The 24,363-nt window shown below is 37.8% G+C and overlaps 1 protein-coding gene across 4 annotated transcripts in view; it reads left to right on the forward strand.

Moving 5' to 3' along the window:
* The window catches only part of BABAM2 (BRISC and BRCA1 A complex member 2), a 454,732-nt gene that overhangs the window by 151,205 nt on the left and 279,164 nt on the right, over nucleotides 1–24,363 (forward strand). For all 4 annotated transcript variants that reach the window (XM_023217257.2, XM_023217259.2, XM_023217258.1 and 1 more), the window contains exon 6: nucleotides 15,456–15,530. In XM_023217257.2, the coding sequence (XP_023073025.1) occupies nucleotides 15,456–15,530 (75 nt within the window). The remainder of the gene's footprint in view (nucleotides 1–15,455; nucleotides 15,531–24,363) is intronic.

A 24,363-nucleotide genomic window follows, 5' to 3' on the forward strand; every position in this document is an offset into this window, starting at 1 on the left:
ATGTACCCAGTAGTCATTCAGGAGCAGGTTGTTCAGTTTACATGTAGTTGAGTGGTTTTGAGTGAGTTTCTTAATCCTGAGTTCTAGTTTGATTGCACTGTGGTCTAAGAGACAGTTTGTTATAATTTCTGTTCTTTTATATTTGCTGAGGAGTGCTTTACTTCCAACTATGTGGTCAATTTTGGAATAAGTGTGATGTGGTGCTGTGAAAAATGTGTATTCTGTTGATTTGGGGTGGAGAGTTCTGTAGATGTCTATTAGGTCCGCTTGGTGCAGAGCTGAGTTCAATTCCTGGATATCCTTGTTAACTTTCTGTCTCATTGATCTGTCTACTGTTGACAGTGGGATGTTAAAGTCTCCCATTATTATTGTATGGGAGTCTAAGTCTCTTTGTAAGTCTCTAAGGACTTGCTTTATGAATCTGGGTGCTCCTGTTTTGGGTGCATATATGTTTAGGATAGTCAGCTCTTCTTGTTGAATTGATCCCTTTACCATTATGTAATGGCCTTCGTTGTCTCTTTTGATCTTTGTTGGTTTAAAGTCTGTTTTATCAGAGACTTGGATTGCAACCCCTGCCTTTTTTTGTTTTCCACTTGCTTGGTAGATCTTTCTCCATCCCTTTATTTTGAGCCTATGTGTGTCTCTGCACGTGAGATGGGTCTCCTGAATATAGCACACTGATGGGTCTTGACTCTTTATCCAATTCCAATTTGCCAGTCTATATCTTTTGATTGGGGCATTTAGCCCATTTACAGTTAAGGTTAATATTGTTATGTGTGAATTTGATCCTGTCATTATGATGTTAGCTGGTTATTTTGCTCGTTAGTTGATGCAGTTTCTTCCTAGCATTGGTGGTCTTTACATTGTGGCATATTTTTGCAGTGGCTGGTATTGTTATTCCTTTCCATGTTTAGTGCTTCCTTCAGGAGCGCTTGTAGGGCAGGCCTGGTGGTGACAAAATCTCTCAGCATTTGTTTATCTGTAAAGGATTTTATTTCTCCTTCACTTATGAAGCTTAGTTTGGCTGGATATGAAATTCTGGGTTGAAAATTCTTTTATTTAAGAATGTTGAATATTGGCCCCCTCTCTCTTCTGGCTTGTAGAGTTTCTGCCAAGAGATCTGCTGTTAGTCTGATGGGCTTCCCTTTGTGTGTAACCTGACCTTTCTCTCTGGCTGACCTTAATATTTTTTCCTTCATTTCAAGTTTGGTGTATCTGACATTTATGTGTCTTGGAGTTGCTTTTCTTAAGGAGTATCTTTGTGGCGTTCTCTGTATTTCCTGAATTTGAATGTTGGCCTGCCTTGCTAGGTTGGGGAAGTTCTCCTGGATAATACCCTGCAGAGTGTTTGTCAACTTGATCCCATTCTCCCCGCCACTTTCAGGTACACCCATCAGACGTAGATTTGGTCTTTTCACATTGTCCCATATTTCTTGGAGTCTTTGTTCGTTTCTTTTTACTCTTTTGTTCTCTAAACTTCTCACTTCATTTCATTCATTTGATCTTCAATCACTGATACCCTTTCTTCCAGTTGATCGAATCGGTTACTAAAGCATGTGCATTCATCACATAGTTTTCGTGCCATGGTTTTCAGCTCCATCAGATCATTTAAGGACTTTTCTACGTTGGTTATTCTAGTTAGCCATTCGTCTCATCTTTTTTCAAGGTTTTTAGCTTCTTTGCGATGGGTTCGAACTTCCTCTTTTAGCTTGGAGAAGTTTGATTGTCTGAAGCCTTCTTTTCTCAACTCATCAAAGTCATTCTCCACCCAGCTTTGTTCCCTTGCTGGCGTGGAGCTGCGTTCCTTTGGAAGGGGAGAGGTGCTCAGATCGAAAGGATTCTCTATTTAATAAATGGTGCTGGGAAGACTGGCTAGTCATATGTAGAAAGCTGACACTGGATCCCTTGCTTACACCTTATACAAAAATTAATTCAAGATGGATTAGAGACTTAAATGTTAGACCTATAACCAAAAAAACCCTAGAAGAAAACCTAGGCCATACTATTGAGGACATTGGCATGGGCAAGGACTTCATGTTTAAAACAGCAAAAGCAATGGCAAAAAAGCCAAAATTGACAAGTGGGATCTAATTAAACTAAAGAGCTTCTGCACAGCAAAAAAAACTACCATCAGAGTGAACAGGCAACCTACAGAATGGGAGAAAATTTTTGCAATCTACTCATCTGACAAAGGGCTAATTTCCAGAACCTACAAAGAACTCAAACAAATTTGCAAGAAAAAAACAAACAACCCCATCAAAAAGTGGGCAAAGGATATGAACAGACACTTCTCAAAAAAGATATTTTTGCAGCCAACAGACACATGAAAAAATGCTCATCATCACTGGCCATCAGAGAAATGCAAATCAAAACCACAATGAAATACCATCTCACACCAGTTAGAATGGTGATCATTTAAAAGTCAGGAAACAACAGGTGCTGGAGAGGATGTGGAGAAATAGGAACACTTTTACACTGTTGGTGGGACTGTAAACTAGTTCAACCATTGTGGAAGACAGTGTGGTGATTCCTCAAGGATCTAGAACTAGAAATACCTTTTGAGCCAGCCATCCCACTACTGGGTATATACCCAAAGGATTATAAATCATGCTGCTATAAAGACACAGGCACACGTATGTTTATTGCAGCACTATTCACAATAGCAAAGACTTGGAACCAACCCAAATGTCCATCAGTGACAGACTGGATTAAGAAAATGTGGCACATGTACACCATGGAATACTATGTAGCTACAATAAAGGATGAGTTTGTTTCCTTTGTAGGGACATGGATGCAGCTGGAAACCATCATTCTCAGCAAACTGTCACAGGAACAGAAAACCAAACACCGCATGTTCTCACTCATAGATGGAAATTGAACAATGAGAACACTTGGACACAAGAAGGGGAACATCACACACCGGGGCCTGTTGTGGGGTAGGGGTAGTGGGGAGGGATAGCATTAGGAGATATACCTAATGTAAATGATGAGATAATGGGTGCAGCACACCAACATGGCACCTGTATACATATGTAATAAATCTGCACGTTGTGCACATGTACCCTAGAACTTAAAGTATAATAAAAAAGAAAAAAATAGAGGAAATAAAAAAAAAGAATATTTAGGTTAAAATTTAAAAACTATGTATTTATTTTATATTTTGTAATCATTTTCATTTGGAAATAATTATAGATTTATAGGAAGTTGCAAAGTGGAGATCCTGAGTATCCTTCACTCAGTTTTCCCCAGTGGTTGCATTTTCTGTACCTATAATAAAATACAGAAACCAGGAAACTGACATTGGTACAATGTATGCGTATAGTTCCATGTCATTTCATCACACATGTAATTTCCTTTAATCACCATTGACATCAAGATGCAGATATTCCATTACCACAAAGATATCTACTGCTACCCGTTTGAGCAGAGCTATTTTTAAGATCATAATTCTAAAGTGGTGAATTCCCATAATGTAAGAACTACTATTAAATGCATGTATCCTGTTTTGATATAATATATCGAAACAAAGATACATCATACAATTGCTCAATGGGTAAATCCTAAGGTTTCATTTTTTATTGCCTCTATTATTATTATTATTAATATTTATTATCTCTATTTTATATTGCCTTGTTAACATTTTTGTCATGGATGTGTGTATCAGAAGAACCAGTGTGTCTTAGTCCGTTTTCTGTTGCTCATAACAGAATACCTGAAACTAGTAACTTATAAAGAAAAGGAATTTATTCCTTACAATTATGGAAGTTAAGAAGTCGTAGGTTGAGAGTCTGTGTCTGGTGAGAGCCTTCTTGGTGTTGGGGACTCCGTGCAGAGTCCTGAGATGGTGCAGGGCGTCACATGGCGAGAGGGCTAAGCATGCTAACATGCTCACTCAGGTCTCTCTCTCTTCTTGTAATGCCACTAGGTCCCCTCTTATGATAACCCATGAATCCATTTACCTATTAACCCATGAAAGGTCCTACCTTTCAATACTACCACATTGTGGGTTAAATTTCAGCATGAGTTTTGGAGAGGACAAATATTCAAACACAGTGTTTATTAACTGCAGCAATGCACGATAAGCAAATTTGTGAATTTTATTTTGATATGTTTTGATTCTCAGAACTTAAAGTTGGCTTATCATACCTAACATTTTGATTAAAGTGTTATTTTTTTGAGATATGAAATGTAAGTTTTGAGTTATTCCAAAATCATATAGTTTATATATACAGATCATCAGTGGGTTATCTGTGAGATAAAGCAGTTTTTTAAGCAACATATTTTTTCCTTAATAATGATTTATGCTTTTATAATGAGATGTGAAACAATTACCTTTTTTGCTTGTATCTGACCCAAATCCTAGTAAGAATTTAAGAATCTTTGGCTTATCCATTAAGCTCTGGCAACATTTAAAAATATTGTGGAGAAAAGAAAGGAGCCATTTTATGGTATCTCCTCACTTGAGTTAATGTCTTAAGCTTCCATCATGTCATCGTGCTGCGGTATTATGTGCAAAGGGAAAGTATCTGAGCAGTGTTTGAGTGTGAGCTCATCTATGCAGAGGCCATTCGAAGATGTGTTGGAGAGGCAAAGTGATCTAGGGAGCAGAGCTTTGGGTTTTCATTCTGCCACCAGTTCTTTTTGTGTGACTGTAGGTTTTCCATGTGTCACTTTCCTGGAGATAACTACACTGTCGCCTGGACCTCAACACAAAGGTTAAATTAGATCTTGTGTGGGAAACAGAGTGTTGAGTAAATATGGAGTCAAGTAATACAAAGTATTATTATTAGCTTTTTTTGGCATATCCTTGAAGTAAGTTTTTTTTTTTTTTTTTTTTTTGAGACGGAGTCTCGCTCTTATCGCCCAGGCTGGAGTGCAGTGGCCGGATCTCAGCTCACTGCAAGCTCCGCCTCCCGGGTTCCCGCCATTCTCCTGCCTCAGCCTCCCGAGTGGCTGGGACTACAGGCGCCCGCCACCTTGCCCGGCTAGTTTTTTGTATTTTTTTTAGTAGAGACGGGGTTTCACGGTGTTAGCCAGGATGGTCTCGATCTCCTGACCTCGTGATTCACCCGTCTCGGCCTCCCAAAGTGCTGGGATTACAGGCTTGAGCCACCGCGCCCGGCCGAAGTAAGTTATTATAATAGGTGCTCAATAAGTGCCAGTTCAATGATTGTTCCCGTAGGATCTCTCAAAATGCTGTTAATCATAAAGTTACCATATGTGGACCAATAGAGGCTGTGACCTCCAAGGTGCAGATAAAGTGTAGAAAGCAAGGTAAAAGTGAAAATTAGAAAAGAGAGTGTTGCTTATCTTACCAGGAGCAGTTTTGATGGGCTTCAGAGTATTAGGGAAAGAGGTGGAGAAGAGGAAGTAAAGGCAATAGGTTTAGACAGTTTTTGGAGGAAAAAGAAAAAAGACAGTGGCTGAAAGAGGCGGTCCCATGGTCATTCCCATTAACCTGCTGGCATTTATCAATCTGCTTGTGAGTAATCTTTCAGGTTTGTGGTATTTGGTAGCTTATGTAGGTCTTTAGGTATTTGTAGTAGGGAGTGTTTACCTTAATGTAGGGATTAATGTTAATGGAAAAATGTCTAGAACGATGCTGTCCAATACAGGAGCTTCTAGTCAAACATGCGACTGTTGAGCATTTGAAATGTGGCTAGTCGGAACTGAGATGTGTGCACATGTGAAATACACACCAGAGTTTGAAGAATTAGTACAAAAAATCTCATTAATAATTTTTATGTTGATTGCATGTGGAAATGCTAATATTTTAGATATATTGGGATGTATTATTAACTTTTCACCTGTCTCTTTTTGCCTTTTAAAATGTGACTATTAGAAAATGTTAAATAATCTTAAATTATATATATGGCTCACATTTGTGCTTTGCATTATTTTTCTCTCAGACAACACTGGTCTAGCATGATAGGAGAGGAGGGTAAGAGTTGCTAAGAGAAAGATCAAAATATCTAGGGAGACTGGAAGTGGATGGCCTTTCCCCTACTGGCGTGAGGATGTAGTAGGTGCTCTGGTCATGCCAGTCAGCCATTTATAGCAGGGCATGCGGGGGCCTTTGCCCATAATCCCCCTTTAATTTTTGCTGCTTGGGAGTTATGTCCTGAATGCATTTGACTTGGAGATTAACAGGCGGTGGCTCCTTTGAAAAGGGTGTAGTGTGGTGGTCAGATATGCCACAGTATTCTCCAAGGAATTGATCATATTTGTTTTTTTTAGTTTTTAACCACATGGAACTTTTAGTAGTTGAACATTCTTTAAAATAAATGAACCACGACAGTGGCTGCCTTTTTAATTGTTTTTGCAATGGAATTTGTTGTACTGAATTTTGACTTGTATGTCAATGGAAATACTTAAGATCTTGCTTACAATAGCTTATATCTCTGGATTTTAACCTTATTAATAAAAAGTAGTATGTGAATATCTAAATTACTTTATACCTCAAGATATGAAAGGTGTAGATAACTTTTAAAATCATGCTGATATTCCAAAGGAACTCTGTTATTGTTTTTTAAATAGTAGAGGTATCAGTAGGAAATTCAAGTTTCTTTCAGCAGCAGGATGCATCGAGTGGAAAAGACCTTATTTTCGGGAAGCATACGAAACGCAAAGGAAATCCTTTCCATTTCCTTTGCCTATACTTTTCAGAACAGCATGTAAGGAAGGACTCTAATTGTGCCACCTTGCTCATCTTTGTGAGGCCACTCATTTGTTCTGAAATGATGGGTGCATTGCTCCGTCTCTTTGGTGGCCATTTCGATGTATGGTTCACTCCTTGCACAGTGTTCTCGCCATGAAAGAAATGGACAAGTGTTGTCGAAGGACCAGCTGAGGCAGGTTTTAGTGCCTTTTTTATTTTTCATGTACTAAAAGGCAAAAGACAAAAAGAATCCTACATTTCAAGTATTCTGTACAAAAACTCTTCAGGTGTTTAAAAAATTGTTTTTGGAAATGTACAAATGATGCAATGTTTCCTTCTCAGAAAAGAATTTCCTAGTTTTTCAATTATTTTCAAGAATTTATGGTACCATTTTTACTTCAAAGAACTGTGGAAATGTGTTGATTAGATCAGGGAGGCTCACCTAAGCCAAACAGAATTCTTCCCTGGGAATTTGGAGTTAGTACTGAGGGAATGAGATCGGTTTCTGTATGAGTAATTGGTCTGTAACCTGTAAATCTGGGAACTTTTTTCTAATAACATCTGGTCAAAAGAATCAGAAGCTGGCAGATAGAAAGGAAAATGAAGTACAGAGACAGCAGAGACAAGAGACTAAGAGAAAATTCTGTGGGTATTAGAATCCTTGGAACTGAGGCCATGCTATGTTTTTATCCCTACGTTTCATGAGATCCCTCATATCCTTTCAATAAATTCTCTTTTATTTGTTCAAGTTGGTTTGAATTGGAGTTCTTCTGTCACTGGAAACTAAGTGTCCCGACTAAATTACTTCCAAAGTGTCCTGTGAATTATCTCTGTCAAAACACTTACCACGTCGTACTGGTTTGTTTAATTGCCAGTGTAGTCAAAATAGACTTTAAGTTCCCTGAGGACATATAGACTGTTTTGTCTTAAATTCTCCATTTTCTAGCCTAGTACTTGGCACAGTATGTGCTCAGTAAATATTTGTTCAATGAATGAATGAATGAATAATGCCTGAATTGTGGACATTTCATTATATATGCTTTTAGTTTTATTTTTTTAATTTCTTAAAATTTTTTTGAATGGATAGTGTATTCATATTGTTCAAAAATCAAAGTCTATGTAAAGTAATATCATGAAAAGTCTCCCTCCCATCTTTGTCCTTTGTCCACCCAAATCATACCACTTTCCTCCTATCCAGGTAAGCACTAATATAACTTTTTTCTAGTATAGATTTTCAGAGTTAGTTTGTACATATATAAGCAAATACTAACATATATTCCCCCTTTTTATGCAAATGGTAGCATATGCACCGTTTTGGATCTTCATTTTGACTTAATATAGCTCAGAGATTTTTTCTGTATAAACATATATAGAACTCCCTTGTTCTTTTTTTACAATTGTATATTATTACATTGTATAATTGAATTATAATTTATTACATCTGAGCTCTATTATTGGATATTAAGTTTGCTTCTAATCTTTCACTGTTATAGACAATACTGTAATAAATAATATTGTATATATGTCACTTTGCATGTGTTCAGGTATGTCTGTAAGATAAATAATTCGAAGTGGAATTGCTGGATCAAAGATTGTGTATTCATAATTTTATTGTCAAAGTAACTTTTGTAAAGTTTATACAGGTTTATTAACCCAGCAGCAATATATGAAAGTGGTTGTTTCTCCATAGTATTGTCAACAGTATATTAAAATATTTGTAGATTTCTGTCAAGTTGCACTTTTTGTAATGGCCAAGTAGCTCCTGTTAACCTAACTCTTCACAACAGCTCAGAGCTCTGAGCAAAATATAAAGCTGTTTGCCTGAGAACACTAGAGAGTGATCAAAGCAGGCAGATACTGGATGGACATTGATACTTGGAAGAAAGGAAAGCAGAGCGTTGATATTATGGGATAGTATCAAAATGTTTAATATACAAGAAACGGGAGTCCTAGAAGGGGAAGAGAAAGGGAGAAGGCAGGAAAGCACTTGATGAAATAACACATTTCCATGGTGAAAGACAGAAATTTACAGATTCAAGAAGCTCAATAAACCCCAGCTGGGATAAATGCAAGGAAAAACTAAAAACATTATAGTAAAAATACTGATAACCAGACAAAAAGAGAAAATCTTAAGTGACCAGAGAAAAATTATGCTTTATATATAGTTCCCTCTCATTGCGTTTCTTCTTGCCTAGTGTTACTTATTTTTCCATGTGGTCTTTTGACTTAGCTTTAAAAAAATTCCCTCCGAGTAATGAGCCCCCAAACCTAGATGGTTCATTTCCTCCTGGAATTTGCTCTCAGAGCACTGTGCCTTTTGATAGCATTTATCACAGGTTATAATTTATTTTATTTATTTTTTATTTTATATTCAGGGAGTACATGTACAGGTTTATTACAGGGTTATGTTGTGTGATGTTAAGGTTTTGGTTTCTGTTGATCCTGCCACCCAAATAGTGAACATAGTACTCAATAGGAAGTTTTTCAACTCTTGTCCTCTTTTTTCCTCCCTCCTTTTGGAATCCCCAGTGTCTGTTGTTCCCATCGTTATGTCCGTGTGTACTCAGTGTTTATCTTCCACTTAGAAGTGAGAACATGTGGTATGTGGTTTTCTGTTTCTGCATTAATTTCCTTAGAATAATGACCTCCAGCTACGTCCATATTGCTGCAGAGGACATGATTTTGTTCTTTCTTAATTTCTATGTTGTATTCTATGGTATATATTACCACATTTTAAAAATCCAATTCACTATTGATGGGCACCTAGGTAGTTTCCATGTCTTTGCTATTGTGAACAGTGCTGTAATAAACATACAAGTGCAGGTGTCCTTTTGGTAGAGTGATTTATTTTCCTTTGGGTATGCACCCAGTAGTAGAATTGCTGGATCAAATGGTAGTTCTATTTTTAGTTCTTTGAGAAATCTTCAAACTGCTTTCCACCTGCCTGAACTAACTTACATTCCCACTAACAGTGTTAAAATGTTCCCATTTCTCCACACAGGTTATAATTGATAGGAGTGATTATTTTGATTCATATCTGACTCACTCTGGCTTTCCTTTTCACATGTAGTGTATATTTATGCACGTGCTAAGGAACAATCTCCAGATTTAGGCTTACTGGTTTTCAGAGTCCATTTGAAGAATCAGCCTTACCAGTTTGTCACCCAGCTAAAGTTATAATCACTCGAGTGTTTCTTAGCTTTTAGCTGTCTAAGTGGTAAGAACAGTCAATTTCAGATAAACGCTGTTTGTTGATGAGGGAAGTGTCTCTAAGAAAGGAAGTAAAATTTTCCCTTACAGAGCAACCTGAACTTGGACTCCATTCTGCACAAAATGTCTACCTGTCACTTCTAAAAGGAGAAGAAAACTGTCACAGCTGTGATTACCAGAAGAAAAGCTTAGACCTAATAAATTGCCAAAACTCAGTCTTGTTAGTTTAAGTTACTTGCCAATGTACTATAACTTGAAAAAAGGAAAGATGCACATATTTATTGCTAATGCTGGGGAAATTGCCATTAAGACAGTTGGCAGAAAGGCTGACATTTTAACAGTCATAGGTTAGATAATTTTCTGCATCTATCCAAGAGAAGATTTTGACCAAGGACTCACAAAAAAAAAAAAAAAAAAATCAAATTATTCTGTTCACTTGGCGGCATCTAAATGTCTCATTTTCAGCTTACAGGAAAGATTGCTGTGAAAGCAATCTTTGACATTACAACTGAGTGACCATAAATTGCTTGAATAACTGTTGGAAATTCAAATATAAAACCACATGAAAAGTCATTATCTGAGGTCGAACAAGGATTTTTCACTTGTTTTGCTCTTCATTTACGGGTTATAACTTAATTTTACATTAAGATTGTTTTAAAATTGTCGTCTACTCAGTTTCACAGAAGATGATTGGCTTATAGGTCATAAGGAAAATCAGTGCCAGAATGGAAAACTGAATTCTTGAGTCTTAGTGTTCAACATTTCCACTGCTGTCAGAAACAAGTGCTGAGTTTTCTTTGTTCTTCCAATGGCAAAATAAGGAATGTATGATAGGCTTGAAAACTGGCAATCATAAAGTGCTTTTTATGGTTTCCCAAATTCCCTTCATAGTATTATTCCTTTTATTATGAATTTAGTTGTGTAAATCAGCCTGTTGCTGATAAACAAAAATTTATATTAGTCCTGGGACCAACATTTCTTTCAGTATGACATTAGTTGTGTAAATCAGCCTGTTGCCAGTAAACACAAATTTATATTAATTCTAGGATCAACATTTTGAGAAGGAATAAAGTAGGGATCATCTGAGAGTTTTTAAAAGAATGTTGGTCTAAAATAGCTGGTAGAATAAAAATATATTGTACAAACTAAAATAGGGCAAAAGAGCTAAAATGCAGTGCATGGACTAAAATAACTAGCAGTTCAAATGAGTCCAAGTGCTAAATATGCAATTATCTTTCCTATTACCGTATATGTACAAGAGTTATTTTAACTTTTAAAATCCTACATTTCACTTTTGTTGTTTATACATGTATGTATATGTAAAAAAACAGGCATATATATACACACACCTCTGAGTTTAAAAGTTTTAAAATTCCATTTTAACTTACAGGTTACAGGTTAACATTTTTAGGTAGTGTAATGGCTATTTATTTATTGGTAGGTAGTTTGCTTTATAAACTGAAAATGAAGAAATGACTTGAGTTTGATTTATCATCATCCCTTCAACTCCCTTCCCCAAACTCTTTGAATCTCATGGTACTTTTTAAAAGCTTGCCTCAACATCCCCAGGAATGACTTCACAGTTGTTCCACATAGATATAGTAGCCATTTTCTCATGCACTAATTTTATGAATGATTGTTGCACGTCCTCCAGGGGTTTAGAAATTGCTCATACCATGGAAGAGAGAGTTTCTGGGTGACTTTGATCCGTGTTAGTGCTTATTTGCTCCTGTAACCCTGACCTTCTTGCCATCTCCTGAACACAGAGACGCACTCCTGCATCAACCCTTTTTATACTTGTTCTCTTTGCCTGGGGTGTTTTTCCTTCAGTTCCACATGGTTTGTTTCTTACCCTCTTTCCATCTTTGCTCAATTGTTACCTTGTCAAATTATTCTGTAAAGGAGTTAAATCCTGACCGTTTGATGGTTTTGAGCAAATGAGGATTAGAATCCAAGTGATGTGTTGAAAGAATCACTCTGCCTGTTGTCATGAGAATAAACTGCAGGTGAACAAGGGCTGACACAGTTAGGGGCAATTGCAGTTGTCCAGGCTTAGAGATAAAGGTGGTTCAGATCAGGTGGTTATAGAGGTGGTGAAAAGTGGTTGGACTCAGGATATATTTTGAAGGGAGAGTCCAAAAGTCAATATTTTGAAAGGAGACTCATATATTTTGAAGGGAGAGTTAACAAGATTTGCCACCACTTTGAATGTGAGGTGAGAGGGAAAGATAGGAGTCAAAAATGATTCTAGGTTTTTGGCCTGAGTAACTGAAAGAATGGAATTGCCATTTACTGAAATGAGGAATAAATATCAAGAGAAGAGCACATAATCAGGAATTGAATTTTGTTTGTAGGAGTTGGATAAATGAAATTTGATTTTAAAAAAGAGTCTGGGATGGAGATACACAAGTTGGGAATGATCAGCATATACTTGATTTAAAGTCATGAGCTTGGATGAGATCATCTGGGCATGTAAATAAAGAAAGGTGGTCTTAGAGTTAAGCCCAGACATACCCCAGTCTCCAATATTCAAGGGTTGAGGAGACCAGAGGGAGGGCCAGTGAAGTAGAGAAACTGGGATTCTGGAAACCAAGTAAAGAATGTTCCAGGAAAGGAGTGATCAGCTGTGTCAAAGTGCTGCTGATAGAACACTAAGATGAAGACTGAGAAATGATCATTGAATTTGGCAATGGAGAGGTCATTGGTGACCTTGAGGAACTGTTTTGGTGGAGTGGTGGTAAGGAAAGGCTGACTGATGAGGACTTAAGAGAAAATAATAAAAGAGGAAATGTAGACCTCAAATATAGATTAATTTTTTACAAGGAATTATTTTTTAAAGTAAAACAGAGAAATGAAATGGGAGCTGAAGAAGGATATGAAGTAAATGGAGACATTTAAAAAATGATGTTTACATGCTGATGAAAGTGATTGAGTAAAGAAGGGAAAATTAATTATATAGGAGAAAGAGAATGTGGACAGTTTTTGGGAGCATGATTTTTTTTTTTTTTTTCTTTTTTTAGACAGAGTCTTGCTCTGTCTCTCAGGCTGGAGTGCAGTGGTGCGATCTCGGCTTACTGCAACCCCTGCCTCCCCTGGGTTCAAGTGATTCTTCTGCCTTAGCCTCCCCAGTAGCTGGGATTGCAGGCATATGCCACCATGCCTGGCTAATTTTTGTATTTTTAGTAGAGAGGGGGTTTACCATATTGGTCAGGCTGGTCTCAAACTCCTGACCTTGTGATCCACCTGCCTTGGCCTCGCAAAGTGCTGGTATTACAGGCGTGAGCCACTGCGCCCAGCCTGGAGCATGTATTCTTTCATGAGTGGTCCTTCTTCTGTAGCACTGTACACAGTGCTAAGAGGAAGACTTTTCTGTCTTTCTACACCCCCAAACTCTCACTGGGCTGGGCGTCCGTCTTAGAAGGCCCCATTTAACTCTATGCTGTTATTGTTGCCTCTACACTTACCCCTTTCAAAGTATGACCCCTTGTACTTAAAAACAGACCTTTTTAGGTTTAGCTGTGTCTTGTTCCAAAGAACCACACTTACCAGAGTATGTTAGTTTTAGAGTCATCCAGGAGCTTAACATAACACCAAAACCACACCTTTTGGTAATCTTGTACTATAACAGACGGCAAAAATTATAATAGGATCTCACAAACCTTCTCCCACCCACCATGATGAGCTATTTGTAGATCCTTAGTGGCTCTTAAGTATTCTCCCAAGTGTTGAGTTGTGAGTAGTCTGCACATACATAATGGCATTCAATACTGAGAATAGCTACTTGGCTCTGAGCATCCATCCTGTTTCTCACCATTGGCATTCCTGGTGACACAGTGGCTTCTGTCACTCTCTCTGGCTTGCCTCAGCTTTGATTCTGTCCATTCAATTCTCATTCCCACCTTGTCTGTCACAGGGTTAGGCTTATGGTAATGAAGAAATGCTCTGTCCTTAGCCAGAGGTGAGTGTAAGTTAAAAGATGTTGTGAGCGGTAAAACAAACAACATTTAGGCAGATATTAGTTATTATTATTATCTTCAGAGCTCAAGGTTTATATTGCTGTCTGTATTTTCAAGGTTTTAGATCAGAGTTTTAAAATTAAGGCCATAACCTTTTTTGTTTTTTGAGATGGAGTTTCGCTCTTGTTGCCCAGGCTGGAGTGCAGTGGTGCAATATCGGCTCACTGCAAACTCTGCCTCCCAGGTTCAAGTGATACTCCTGCCTCAGCCTCTCGAGTAGCTGGGACTACAGGCACGTGCCACCACACCTGACTAATTATTATATTCTTTAGCGAAGATGGGGTTTTACCATGTTGGCCAGGCTGGTCTCGATGTCCTAACCTCAGGTGATCTGCCTGCCTTGGCCTCCCAAAGTGCTGGGATACAGGCATGAGCCACCATGCCCAGGCAAGGGCCAGAACCTTGAAGCCACTTGTTAGGGTGTTTGTAGAAATTGTCTAAAGTGCTATGCATGTGTGCCTAGGTGCATTCATCCACCCACTCATAAAAATATTTGTAAACGCTTGCTATGTTTTAAGATGTGTTTGCGGGAGTTTGTGCTGCTCATTTTTTAAAGAGCGGGAACTCTTTGGTAGTTACAATATGAAAAGATGAACATCCACTCTGAGTACTTCTGGATCATTTGTGGAGTTCTTTTTTCAAATATGTCTAAGTAAAACACACCATGTCAAAATACCAGGCTGAGCTGCACACTTGCGGTGAGATAGGATGGAAGACCGAGGATTCCACCAGGTCAGGACACATCTTGGTTGCCTTTGCAGAGGTTCTCTAGCACCACTAGATCTCTGCATGACCTAGTTGGAAAACTCCTCCTCTAGACTATGACAAAGTTAAAAAAAAAAATGTGATTCCCTAGGCTTTCCTATCATAAAAATTGAGAGGCAAACGTTTTTCTTTTAATTGAATTTTCTGTTTTAGCAAATAAAAGTCATTATTTATAGCTTAGTTAAATGTTTTAAATTGCCAAACCTCTGTACCTCTTTCCTGTAGAGATTAGTTCATGGAGGGAGTTAGGAAAAAACATCAGTTAATGATAATGATATAGTGGACTCTCAGGAGATGGGAAACTTATTTTGAATACCCACTGCTAGGTAGAAGTTTGACCTTTGCAGGTACTTCCAGACATACTACAAAAAGGGTGGTAGTGTATGCCATCAGCTTTGTGGTTTATAAATATTAGTGATGTGCTCTGAATACTTTAATAAAAACAAACAAATCGAAGGGATAGGCCTGTCTTTATTGTTTGGGATTAAAAAAATAATAATCATACATTCGTGTATTATTTTCATACTTTTAAGAAACAAAAAGCCAATACTGCTACATTATAATTTTATTGTACATTTAAAATGCAGATTTTAAAAATTCAAGTTGTGCTTTTTAGTAACTAATAATTTAAGAACTCTTTTTGATCCTCCCCTACTTTTCCAACCTTCTTTTCTTGCCTAATGTTAGGAAAACCAAATTGAAGATGCCTGCATTTTGAACAGGTTGAACTTGTGGCCTTGGCTATAATTGTCACTTCATAATCTATTTTTGATTTTAATCTTATTATTATAACTTTCTTTTTACAGACTGGTGAATTTTCAGCTCGTTTCCTTTTGAAGTTGCCAGTGGATTTCAGCAATATCCCCACATACCTTCTCAAGGTAAAAATATATGATTATCAGTATGAGAATATAAGTGAGCTTTTTAAGTAATTATTTAACTCAATATTTGTATGACTGGTTTGTCAGCATTTTGTTCAGATGATGAATTCTACTAAAAATGTTTCTTACATGAAGTTCCATTGAGCTGTTTTGTTACCTAAAAGCTAAAATAGTAACTGTAAAGTCATTTAGAAGTAAGTTTTCCATATAAAATAAAATTATTATAGGTGAATTAAATTCTGGGAAAAATCACTTTTATTTAATACGTTGTTGGAATGAAAGACTCTCATATCAATGATCTAATATGCAGTCTTAGTCACCACTCCATTCTACGAACACCCTGGCAAGTGCCTTCAAGGTTCAGGCCCTTGGCTGGGTGAGGTGGCTCATACCTATAATCCCAGCTTTTTGGGAGGCCGAGGTGGGCGGATCACCAGAGGTCGGAGACCAGCCTGGCCAAAGTGGTATAACCCCATCTCCACTAAAAAAATACAAAAATTAGCCGGACATGGTGACAGGCGCCTATAATCCCAGCTACTCACGAGGCTGAGGCAGGAGAATTGCTTGAACCTGGGCGGCAGAGGTTGCAGTGAGCCAAGATGGAGCCACTGCACTCCAGCCTGGGTGATAGAGTGAGACTCCATCTCAAAAAACAAAAAACAAACAAAAAAGATTTGGCTGACCTCCCTCTGCACCATATTTGAACCTGTGGTTCTTTAATTGCAATCTAGTATAAGAAAAATTTCTACCTTCCTAATTTGATGTTATTCAGAGAGTTAATGGTATTCATAACTGCCTAGAGAAAAGACAGAATCTTTGTACAAGTTTGCTTGCATGTTGTGCAAATCAATAAATAATAGTAGATGTTAATTCTGATAATGGTTATAAGTATGATTTAGTAGAATATAAACTATAAACCATAGAAAAGGTTAGGGAATTTTTTTTTAATACATTCCATCTTTGTTTTTTTTGGAGACATGGTCTTGCTCTGTCACCCAAGCTGGAGTGCGGTGGTGTGACCATAGCTCCCCCCAAGCTCAAGTGATCCTCCCACCTCAGCCTTCTGAGTAACTGGGACTGTAGGCATGCACCACTGTGCCAAGCTAGTTTTTTATTTTTTTGTAGAGAAGGGGTCTCAGTGGTCCCCCCACCTCAACCTCCCAAAATGTTGGGATTACAGGTGTGAGCCACTGTTCCTGGTCTATACAGTCCATCTAAAGAATAAAATTATTTTCTTTTTCTCTAAGTAAAACGTAAGAGTTTTGTACTTCATTAAACTTTCATTTTTAGTTTCCAGTTGACTAGTTCTGCATTCTGTTCCCAAGGATTGTAAAGTCCAAGTAAGAATGGAAATCATCAATTTCTATCAGTTTCTCTACAATCCTGTTGTGGAAAATACATATATATATTAGATTTGTGATAACCAAGCATAATTAATTTGATTTTGGCAATTACTGTGCTCTATTAGACTAGTAAGCAGTCTTCTAAGAAACCCTTGTAGTGTATACTCAGGACCTCCTCCATGTATTCCAGTTAAAACTCTCTTTCAGCTCATTTAGAGCCAAGTTCAACAGCACATGAAAGTACATGATTTATATAATCACCTTAATCCACAATTTACAGTTCCAGTGCTTTTGTTTTAATTTATTGTGCCTTATCAGTTTCAGCAGTCTTCCTGTTTATTTGAAATTGATGTTGCCTCAGCTCATATTCTTGAAGGGTCGAAAAAAAATGTTTATTGGCTCATAATCTCATATTTATCTCTTCAGCATCAAATTGTCATATTTTTGTTTTAAGAATTCTGACTTTATATGCTGTTCTTATTTTCCTTGCCAGTCAGTTAAGAGAAAGGTGGAATCTATTTGCCAAAACTGTAATGTTGTTTAACCCCTGCATTACTGTGAAATAATGTCTCTTCTATAGATAAAATATCTACATTGCAATACTAATGTCTTTCTGGATCTTTAGAGTTCATGCAAAAAGAGTAAAGCAACAACGACCAGAAAGGAGAAACTCTTGTACAACACAAAGCAACAGCCAAAAAATCAAAAACAGAAACCTACCAGCACACTAGAAACAATCCAGAATACTTGTTGAGGGTTTTAAGATGTATTTTCCTAAAGTTGTTGTAACATTTGGCTATGCTCTTCAAAGGAAGTTTACCTTAGGAGCTGCTTTACATATTATTTGCATTTGGATGCTCCTCATCTAATTACTAGGCCTATAATTGATAGTCTAACTAAAAAAATAAACTTCCTGAATTCCTAGGGTTAGGATGCTCTTCACCAGCATCAATATAGTTTTACCTTATCATTTCAAGCAAATAAAAATGAAGGTAGAACTTGAAAATACTGAGATAGCATGGAGTTTGACTGTATACCCTATTGATTTGCTACAGTGAAATTTCATTACACTATGATGAGGCCATCATCCACTCATAAGTTCATATTACCAGGTGTGCCTATTTTACCCACTAATAGAATTATTTTATGTTAAAATGAAAAATCCATTCAAGTGATATGATTTCCCTTAATATTGTGTTGTAAATATATGTGGTTCTTACAGGCAATAGAGTAGGGAAGAGAGCATCTGAATGTCCTTGTGTGCTTAGGTTATCTGATTCAATATTCACTGATATGATTTCCCTTAATATTGTATTGTAAATATATGTAGTTCTTACAGGGGATAGAGTGAATTTATTCTGAAGATGAAGCCTGATTTCAGAGTCTGAAATAACACTTGGTTGAGGTAAATCAAAGGGTCAGATGAATCACTAACATAAACACGAAAAATATTTCTGTATTTGTTAGGATTCTTATTTTGCAGTTGGTAGAAATCCAGCGTGAGCTCATGTAGATCAGATGAGAAATTTCATGCAAATCCTCTTCTTCTGTGGTCTGTATAGCAGGAAACAGTCCATACTTAGTACTCTACAGATCAGGCATAGACCAGCTGTCTTATGTCTGTTCCACTGGGCTCAGTTGTGTACCCCTGAACTTCTCAACTGCTGTGTTTATGGGGAGAAATTGTGGTCCTAGCGTAAAAAGGAGATTACAGAAATGATCAAAGTGCAAGTATTCTCTACAGTTACTGAACCGAAGAAAGATGATTTTATAATTATATACTTTCTCTTAACAAACAGCTAGTCATTAGATGCTGCTGCTCTTAGTTTTCTTAGAGTGTGGTGAAAAGTGCTGTATGTGTACTCCTGTCTTTATTTTTGTCCTGAGAATTAGCGAACTTAACAATATGATGCTAAGAAGGCTGTGTTTTTGTTTTTGCTTCTGTTTTCTGTAAAACCATACTCCATAGAGAAATAGCTAAAGAAAAGGTTTGAATTGTCTACTAAAATTTTTATTCTCTGAACAAGAAGCTCAGAAACTAAGAATATAGTATTTTAGGGGAGAGGAGAGGCTTACTTGTAAATATGATGTGTGTTTGAATTGGTCACTTAAAATAATGAGCCAGTTTTATACAGAAGGCAGTGAAGTTAAAATCCTAGAGCTAGGAACCCCTTCAGTACCATCATACAAAAATATGGAGGCAAATTGTTGGATCCCACTGAACTAGAGGGTTAAATAGCAACTATTTTCTGCTGATAGTGGATGGGGCAAATATAACCGTGCAAAGAAAATCAACATTAACTTTTTTTTTGTTGGGTGAGAAACGACCGTACTGTTTATGTAGGCTAAATTGTTGTTGGAGTATCTCTAAACCAGAAATCATTGAGCCCTAGCCCAGGTTAGAAGTAGGGCTGTAACCAATTTACTATGACTGAAATACTTGGACTTTTGTTGGCATTATTTAACATCACACACTGAGCCCATTCATCCTGATGGATTGCACGTAGCAATTTAGTTCCACTGTGGAATCCAAATCATGACACTACAGGGAAATTAACTGAATGTGAAAAAGCTAAAATAGGTTATTTATACAAGAGATGAAGCTCTCATCCTTCTTCTGAAGTCACTGTGGCTGTAGTGATCAGTCAGGGCACAGTCAGTGCAGAGCCCAGGTCACTCTGCCAATCAGAGGCAGAAAGCAGGAATTCAGTTCAGGGTGTCTAGACTTGTTCAGGAGCCTAGGATAGGCAGAGAGTTGTGAATATGTAACTATAGAACGGTCTAAGCAGGTCGCTAACATGGAAGAGAGCATCTGAATGTCCTTGTGTGCTGAGGTTATCTGATGTAGGAGCTGCCTCCTCAGCCTGATGCTGGCTAGCAGGTTACCTACTTAGAGTCAGTCTGCTTTCTAATCAAACCTAGTAGCAAACGGAGCCAGGCAAGTACTGAAAAGGAGTGAATCTGACTTGCTACAATACAAAAGGAAATGATAGGGACTGGAGTGAACTAGCATGTACCTGCTTCATCTAAAGGCAGCAGCTGCTATACGACTACAGAATTGTTTTCCATTTGATAATCTGGGGCCTGGTGTTGCCAGATATCCAGATGTTATTAAAAGGAGCCCAGAATGTCAGGGCTTGTTGTTGTTGTTAATATGAAAAACTACTATCTTTTAAGTAAAAGCAATGATAAATATTGTTTACAAACACTGTGCAAGAACACTTCTATGTCTTGGCCATGACCTGTGGGTGAATTTGTGACTCTTGCTCTAAAATCTAATCGTCTTGTACTGGTGGGTGGCAGAAGGCTTTTCTTTACTTTCCAGGATTTATACTATGCAGTGTGGTATTCAGGGAGATCTTACTATGATCCAGTGGATAACAGAAGGAGAACCTTGAACTGGAGTTCCACTCAGTATTCTGAGCAGCTTATCACAGCTGCAGCAGAGTGCCTGGAATGAGTCTGGCTTGGTTTTTGAGTGCTGTACTGTGCAGAACACCTAAGTACTGATCTTGCCATAAAATGATACTGGGATTAGACAAACGACAGAAAGGAAAGTCAAGCATAATCATTGTCCTCAGAGACCTTATAATATAATTGATAAGTTAACATTTACTAATAAATAGTGAAGTGTTAACTTGTACGCTACCTGCCCAGTAGGCTTTTAAAAAGAGTGAGACTGTTATGGATTGGAATAATTAGGTCATAAAACCTTTATGACCAAGTTTGGGCATTAGCTAGACCTGTAAGTGGCATAGCTTTCCAAGGCTGGAGGGGGAGGAGGAACAGATCAGGGATGGATGATCATGCCGTCATCATTGGGACTGTGTGGACATACTTGATTTGGGGAGTAGGTAGTAATCTAGGTTGCAAGAGAAATTTCCTGCAAGAGACTACTGAGAGATCAAACCAAAAAAAAAAAAAAGGTCGAGAAGATACTGAATGCTGGGAGATTGAGTAGACTTCATTTAACAGGTAGTCTTAATCCCCTTATAACTAGGTTATCATGGTAAGAGCTTCCTCTTTTATTTCTTTGGCCCTATTCTCTTCAGTGCCCAGTCTTCCTGCAGTATCACTGTTAGTCTCCTGTAACGTTTTCCAAAACGAGTAATACTTACTTGTTGGATGCTGCTTCTAGAGCCCATTCTCCCGTGCAGTGCTGTTTTATGCAGCTTCCCAAAATGTGCGTTTAGTCTCAGAAAGGCAGCCATCCGCAGTGTCCTTCCAGTGCTTCGAGAATTCCTGGTGCTGTCACTTTGCTCATGCTCTTCTTTGTGGGTCTGAAATTCCTACTCTTTCATCTTTTTCTGGAGAATTCACTTAATCGACATAAAAATAAGGAGAAGTCCAAAAAAATTCAATTGCTTGCACAAGACTGTGTTTATTTGGAGGTATTGACAGAATATCTCATTTTAATTATTGGCAGCTAGAATGAGAGAGGTGCTAAAAGGTCAAGGTGGAAAAGAAGCAGGATAATGAAACCAAAGTGAACCTTTTGAAGGAGGAAGTTTTGCACACAACTGTGGAGAAACCTGAATTTGGAGAATCCAGTGGAAGAGAATTGTCATATATAGAATGACAGCAGGAGCTCAGAGCCATAAAGGTCAAGGTGTGGGTTTTTTTTTTTTTTTGGGATGGAGTTTTGCTCTTGTTGCCCAGGCTGGACTATAGTGGCACCATCTCGGTTCACTGCAACCTCCGCCTCCCAAGTTCAAGCCATTCCTTTGCCTCAGCCTTCTGATTAGCTGGGATTACAGGTTCCCACCACCACGCCCGGCTAATTTTTTGTGTTTTTAATAGAGAGGGGAGTTTGCCACATTGGGCAGGCTGGTCTTGAACTTCTGACCTCAGGTGATCTGCCCACCTCGGCCTCCCAAGGTGCTGGGATTGCAGACATGAGCCACCGTGCCTGGCCAAGTCAAGGTTTTAAAATGTTCATGATGAAGGAAATACTCAAATCCGTTGAAAGAACTAGAATCAAGAAAAAAAGCATTTGAATTGGTGAGGATGATAGAGATGGTGAGAGTAGAGAGAACACTTTCAGTAGGATGACCAGAATAGAGGCCAGATTGTTGGTGTCATGAGGATATGAATGATTAGAAAATATACTCTGTGGGGAACTGACAAAATGAATTTTGGAAATGGGATGGAAACTTGAAGAACTGAAATGATCAAGTGAAATTATTAAGAAGAAACAACTAAAATGATAGCATGCTAGCATAGAGAAGGTTCTTTTTTTTTTTTTTTTTTTCCAGTAGACAGAGTCTTGCTCAGCCCAGGCTGGAGTGTAGTGGCATGATCTCGGCTCAGTGCCACCTCCACCTCTGGGATTCAGGCAATTCTCATACCTCAACTTCCCCAGTAGCTGGGATTACAGGCATGTGCCACCATGCCTGGCTAATTTTTGTATTTTTAGTAGAGATGGGGTTTCATCATGTTGGCCAGGCTGGTTTCAAACTCCTGACCTCAAATGATCTGCCTGCCTGGATCTCCCAAAGTGCTGATATTATAGGCGTGAGCCACCGCACCCGACCTTAATCGTAGAGAAGGTTTCTTAAGAAGTTGTTTTAATTCATGATATGCTTAAATATGATAATTATATCGATGTTCTCTCCTGGAAAAGTTTAAAGGAAATTTTGCCTGGAAAAACCCATTTCAAGTGGTGCTGTCATTATTTTATATAGTTAAGAGAAATAGGTAATGGCATGAGTGTTAGAAAAACAAAGTGTGTGTATGACAGTCACATTTTGTGACTTGCCATTAAAGATTGAATAAGTTGGCAGAGTTTTGAAATTTCTCATTCTTCTCATCTGCCCTTAGGAACAGGGGAGGATTTTGTATTCTCTGCACCCAGTAGAACATTAGACTGATTAACGTTACTGGAATTTTTTTGTGGATGAATTCTTGCATTGTCTTACTATTAGTAAATGCTTGAAGCCCATTTAGCATTACATGTTTGCTAGAAAGGAAACTGGTAATTGCCCCCCAATATTCTCTTTATTTAAAATCCAGCAAGCTTGTTAGGGTGGTATGTATTGATTATAATTCTTTTTCAGCACATGTAAGATAGAAACACTGAAAAGCCTCTGATTCTGATAAGAATATATAAATTCAAAGGCTGACCTTACAAGTTTTTCTCTAAACCTGAAATAACTCCTCTGAATTTGGGACTTTTTAGTTCAGGGAATTTTTTGGATTCAGTAAAGTCACACTTAATAATCAGCTTTTAAAGAGAAAGACAGCTTTAGCACAGTCTTGTGAAATCTGGCTTTAAAGCAAAATAGTCATCTGGTACTTGAAGGGCCATAAAGAATTCACACAGAATCCTCATCTTCTTATCTTAAAGGAAATAATTTCTGTCTAATCAAATAGGAGTGGTCATACTTTTCTAAAAGTAGGAAGGAGTACCGGGAAGACAGTGCCATAAAAGTAGGGTGCTGTTTACTCCTGTAATAAGGCTGATTTATCCTTGCTTAATTTGAGCCAAAATTTGCATTTGAGACTTAATCACAAAGAAAGCAGTGAGATGGTCTGAACACTCAGCAGGGAACTTCTATCTCTTTATTAAGCAGTGGACCCATGGCTGCCCTCAGTGCCTCATCCTTGTTCCACCTCCCTTCTCTAGAGAGCAGGCAGGACTCAGGGAAAAATATACTCTAGTTCAGGGTCCAGCAGGCTTCTCTAAAGGGCAAGATAGTAAAATTTTAGACTTGTGTGCCATATGGTCTCTGTCACAACTACTCAACTCTGCTTTCATAGCATGAAAGCAGCTACAGACAATATGTAAATGAATGAGTGTGGCTGAGTTCCAATAAAACTTTATTTTCATGTTTGAGATGATGGTATGCTAATTACCCTGATCTGATCACTATACATTATGTGTATAGAAACATCACTGTGTTTTTCGTGAATATGTACAGTTATTATTTGTCAATTAAAAATATGAACTTCTAAAAACAAAAGCAAAACAACCTTTATTTTTAAAGTAAAGGATAAACCTTTATTTTATCCAGCCCAGGCATTGGGCTGGATCTAGCCCGTGGGCAGTAGTTTGCCGATCCCTTTTCTAGGTTGTGGAGGGGAGTGTTTCTTCACAAAGACACCTGGTACATCATAAATAGGTAAGTAAAGGGATTTGGCTCAGTGAGTGTCCATGGTTTTTATACCATGGTCTCTGTTTATGTTTGATTAGAACCTTCAACTCTGTTGAAGTATCCCTTCCTCTCTTTCTCCCTCTTTTTTTTTTTTAACCTTCCTTCTTTTATTCCATCTTCTCTCTTATTTTAAATAATCTGTTAGTAACATAAAATTTACTGAATTATCTTCCCAGTCTTAGTTTCCCAAACTGTTCAAATGAGGTTAGCTATTATTATGGTCTGAAATGTTATACCCGCCTTCCCCCAAATTTATATATTGAAATCCTAATCCCCAAGGTGATGGTGTTAGGAGTTAGGACCTTTGGAGGAGATTCAGTTATGAGGGTGGGGCCC

The sequence above is a fragment of the Piliocolobus tephrosceles genome, chromosome 15 (genome assembly GCF_002776525.5).
Source record: "Piliocolobus tephrosceles isolate RC106 chromosome 15, ASM277652v3, whole genome shotgun sequence".
Lineage (NCBI taxonomy): Eukaryota > Metazoa > Chordata > Mammalia > Primates > Cercopithecidae > Piliocolobus > Piliocolobus tephrosceles.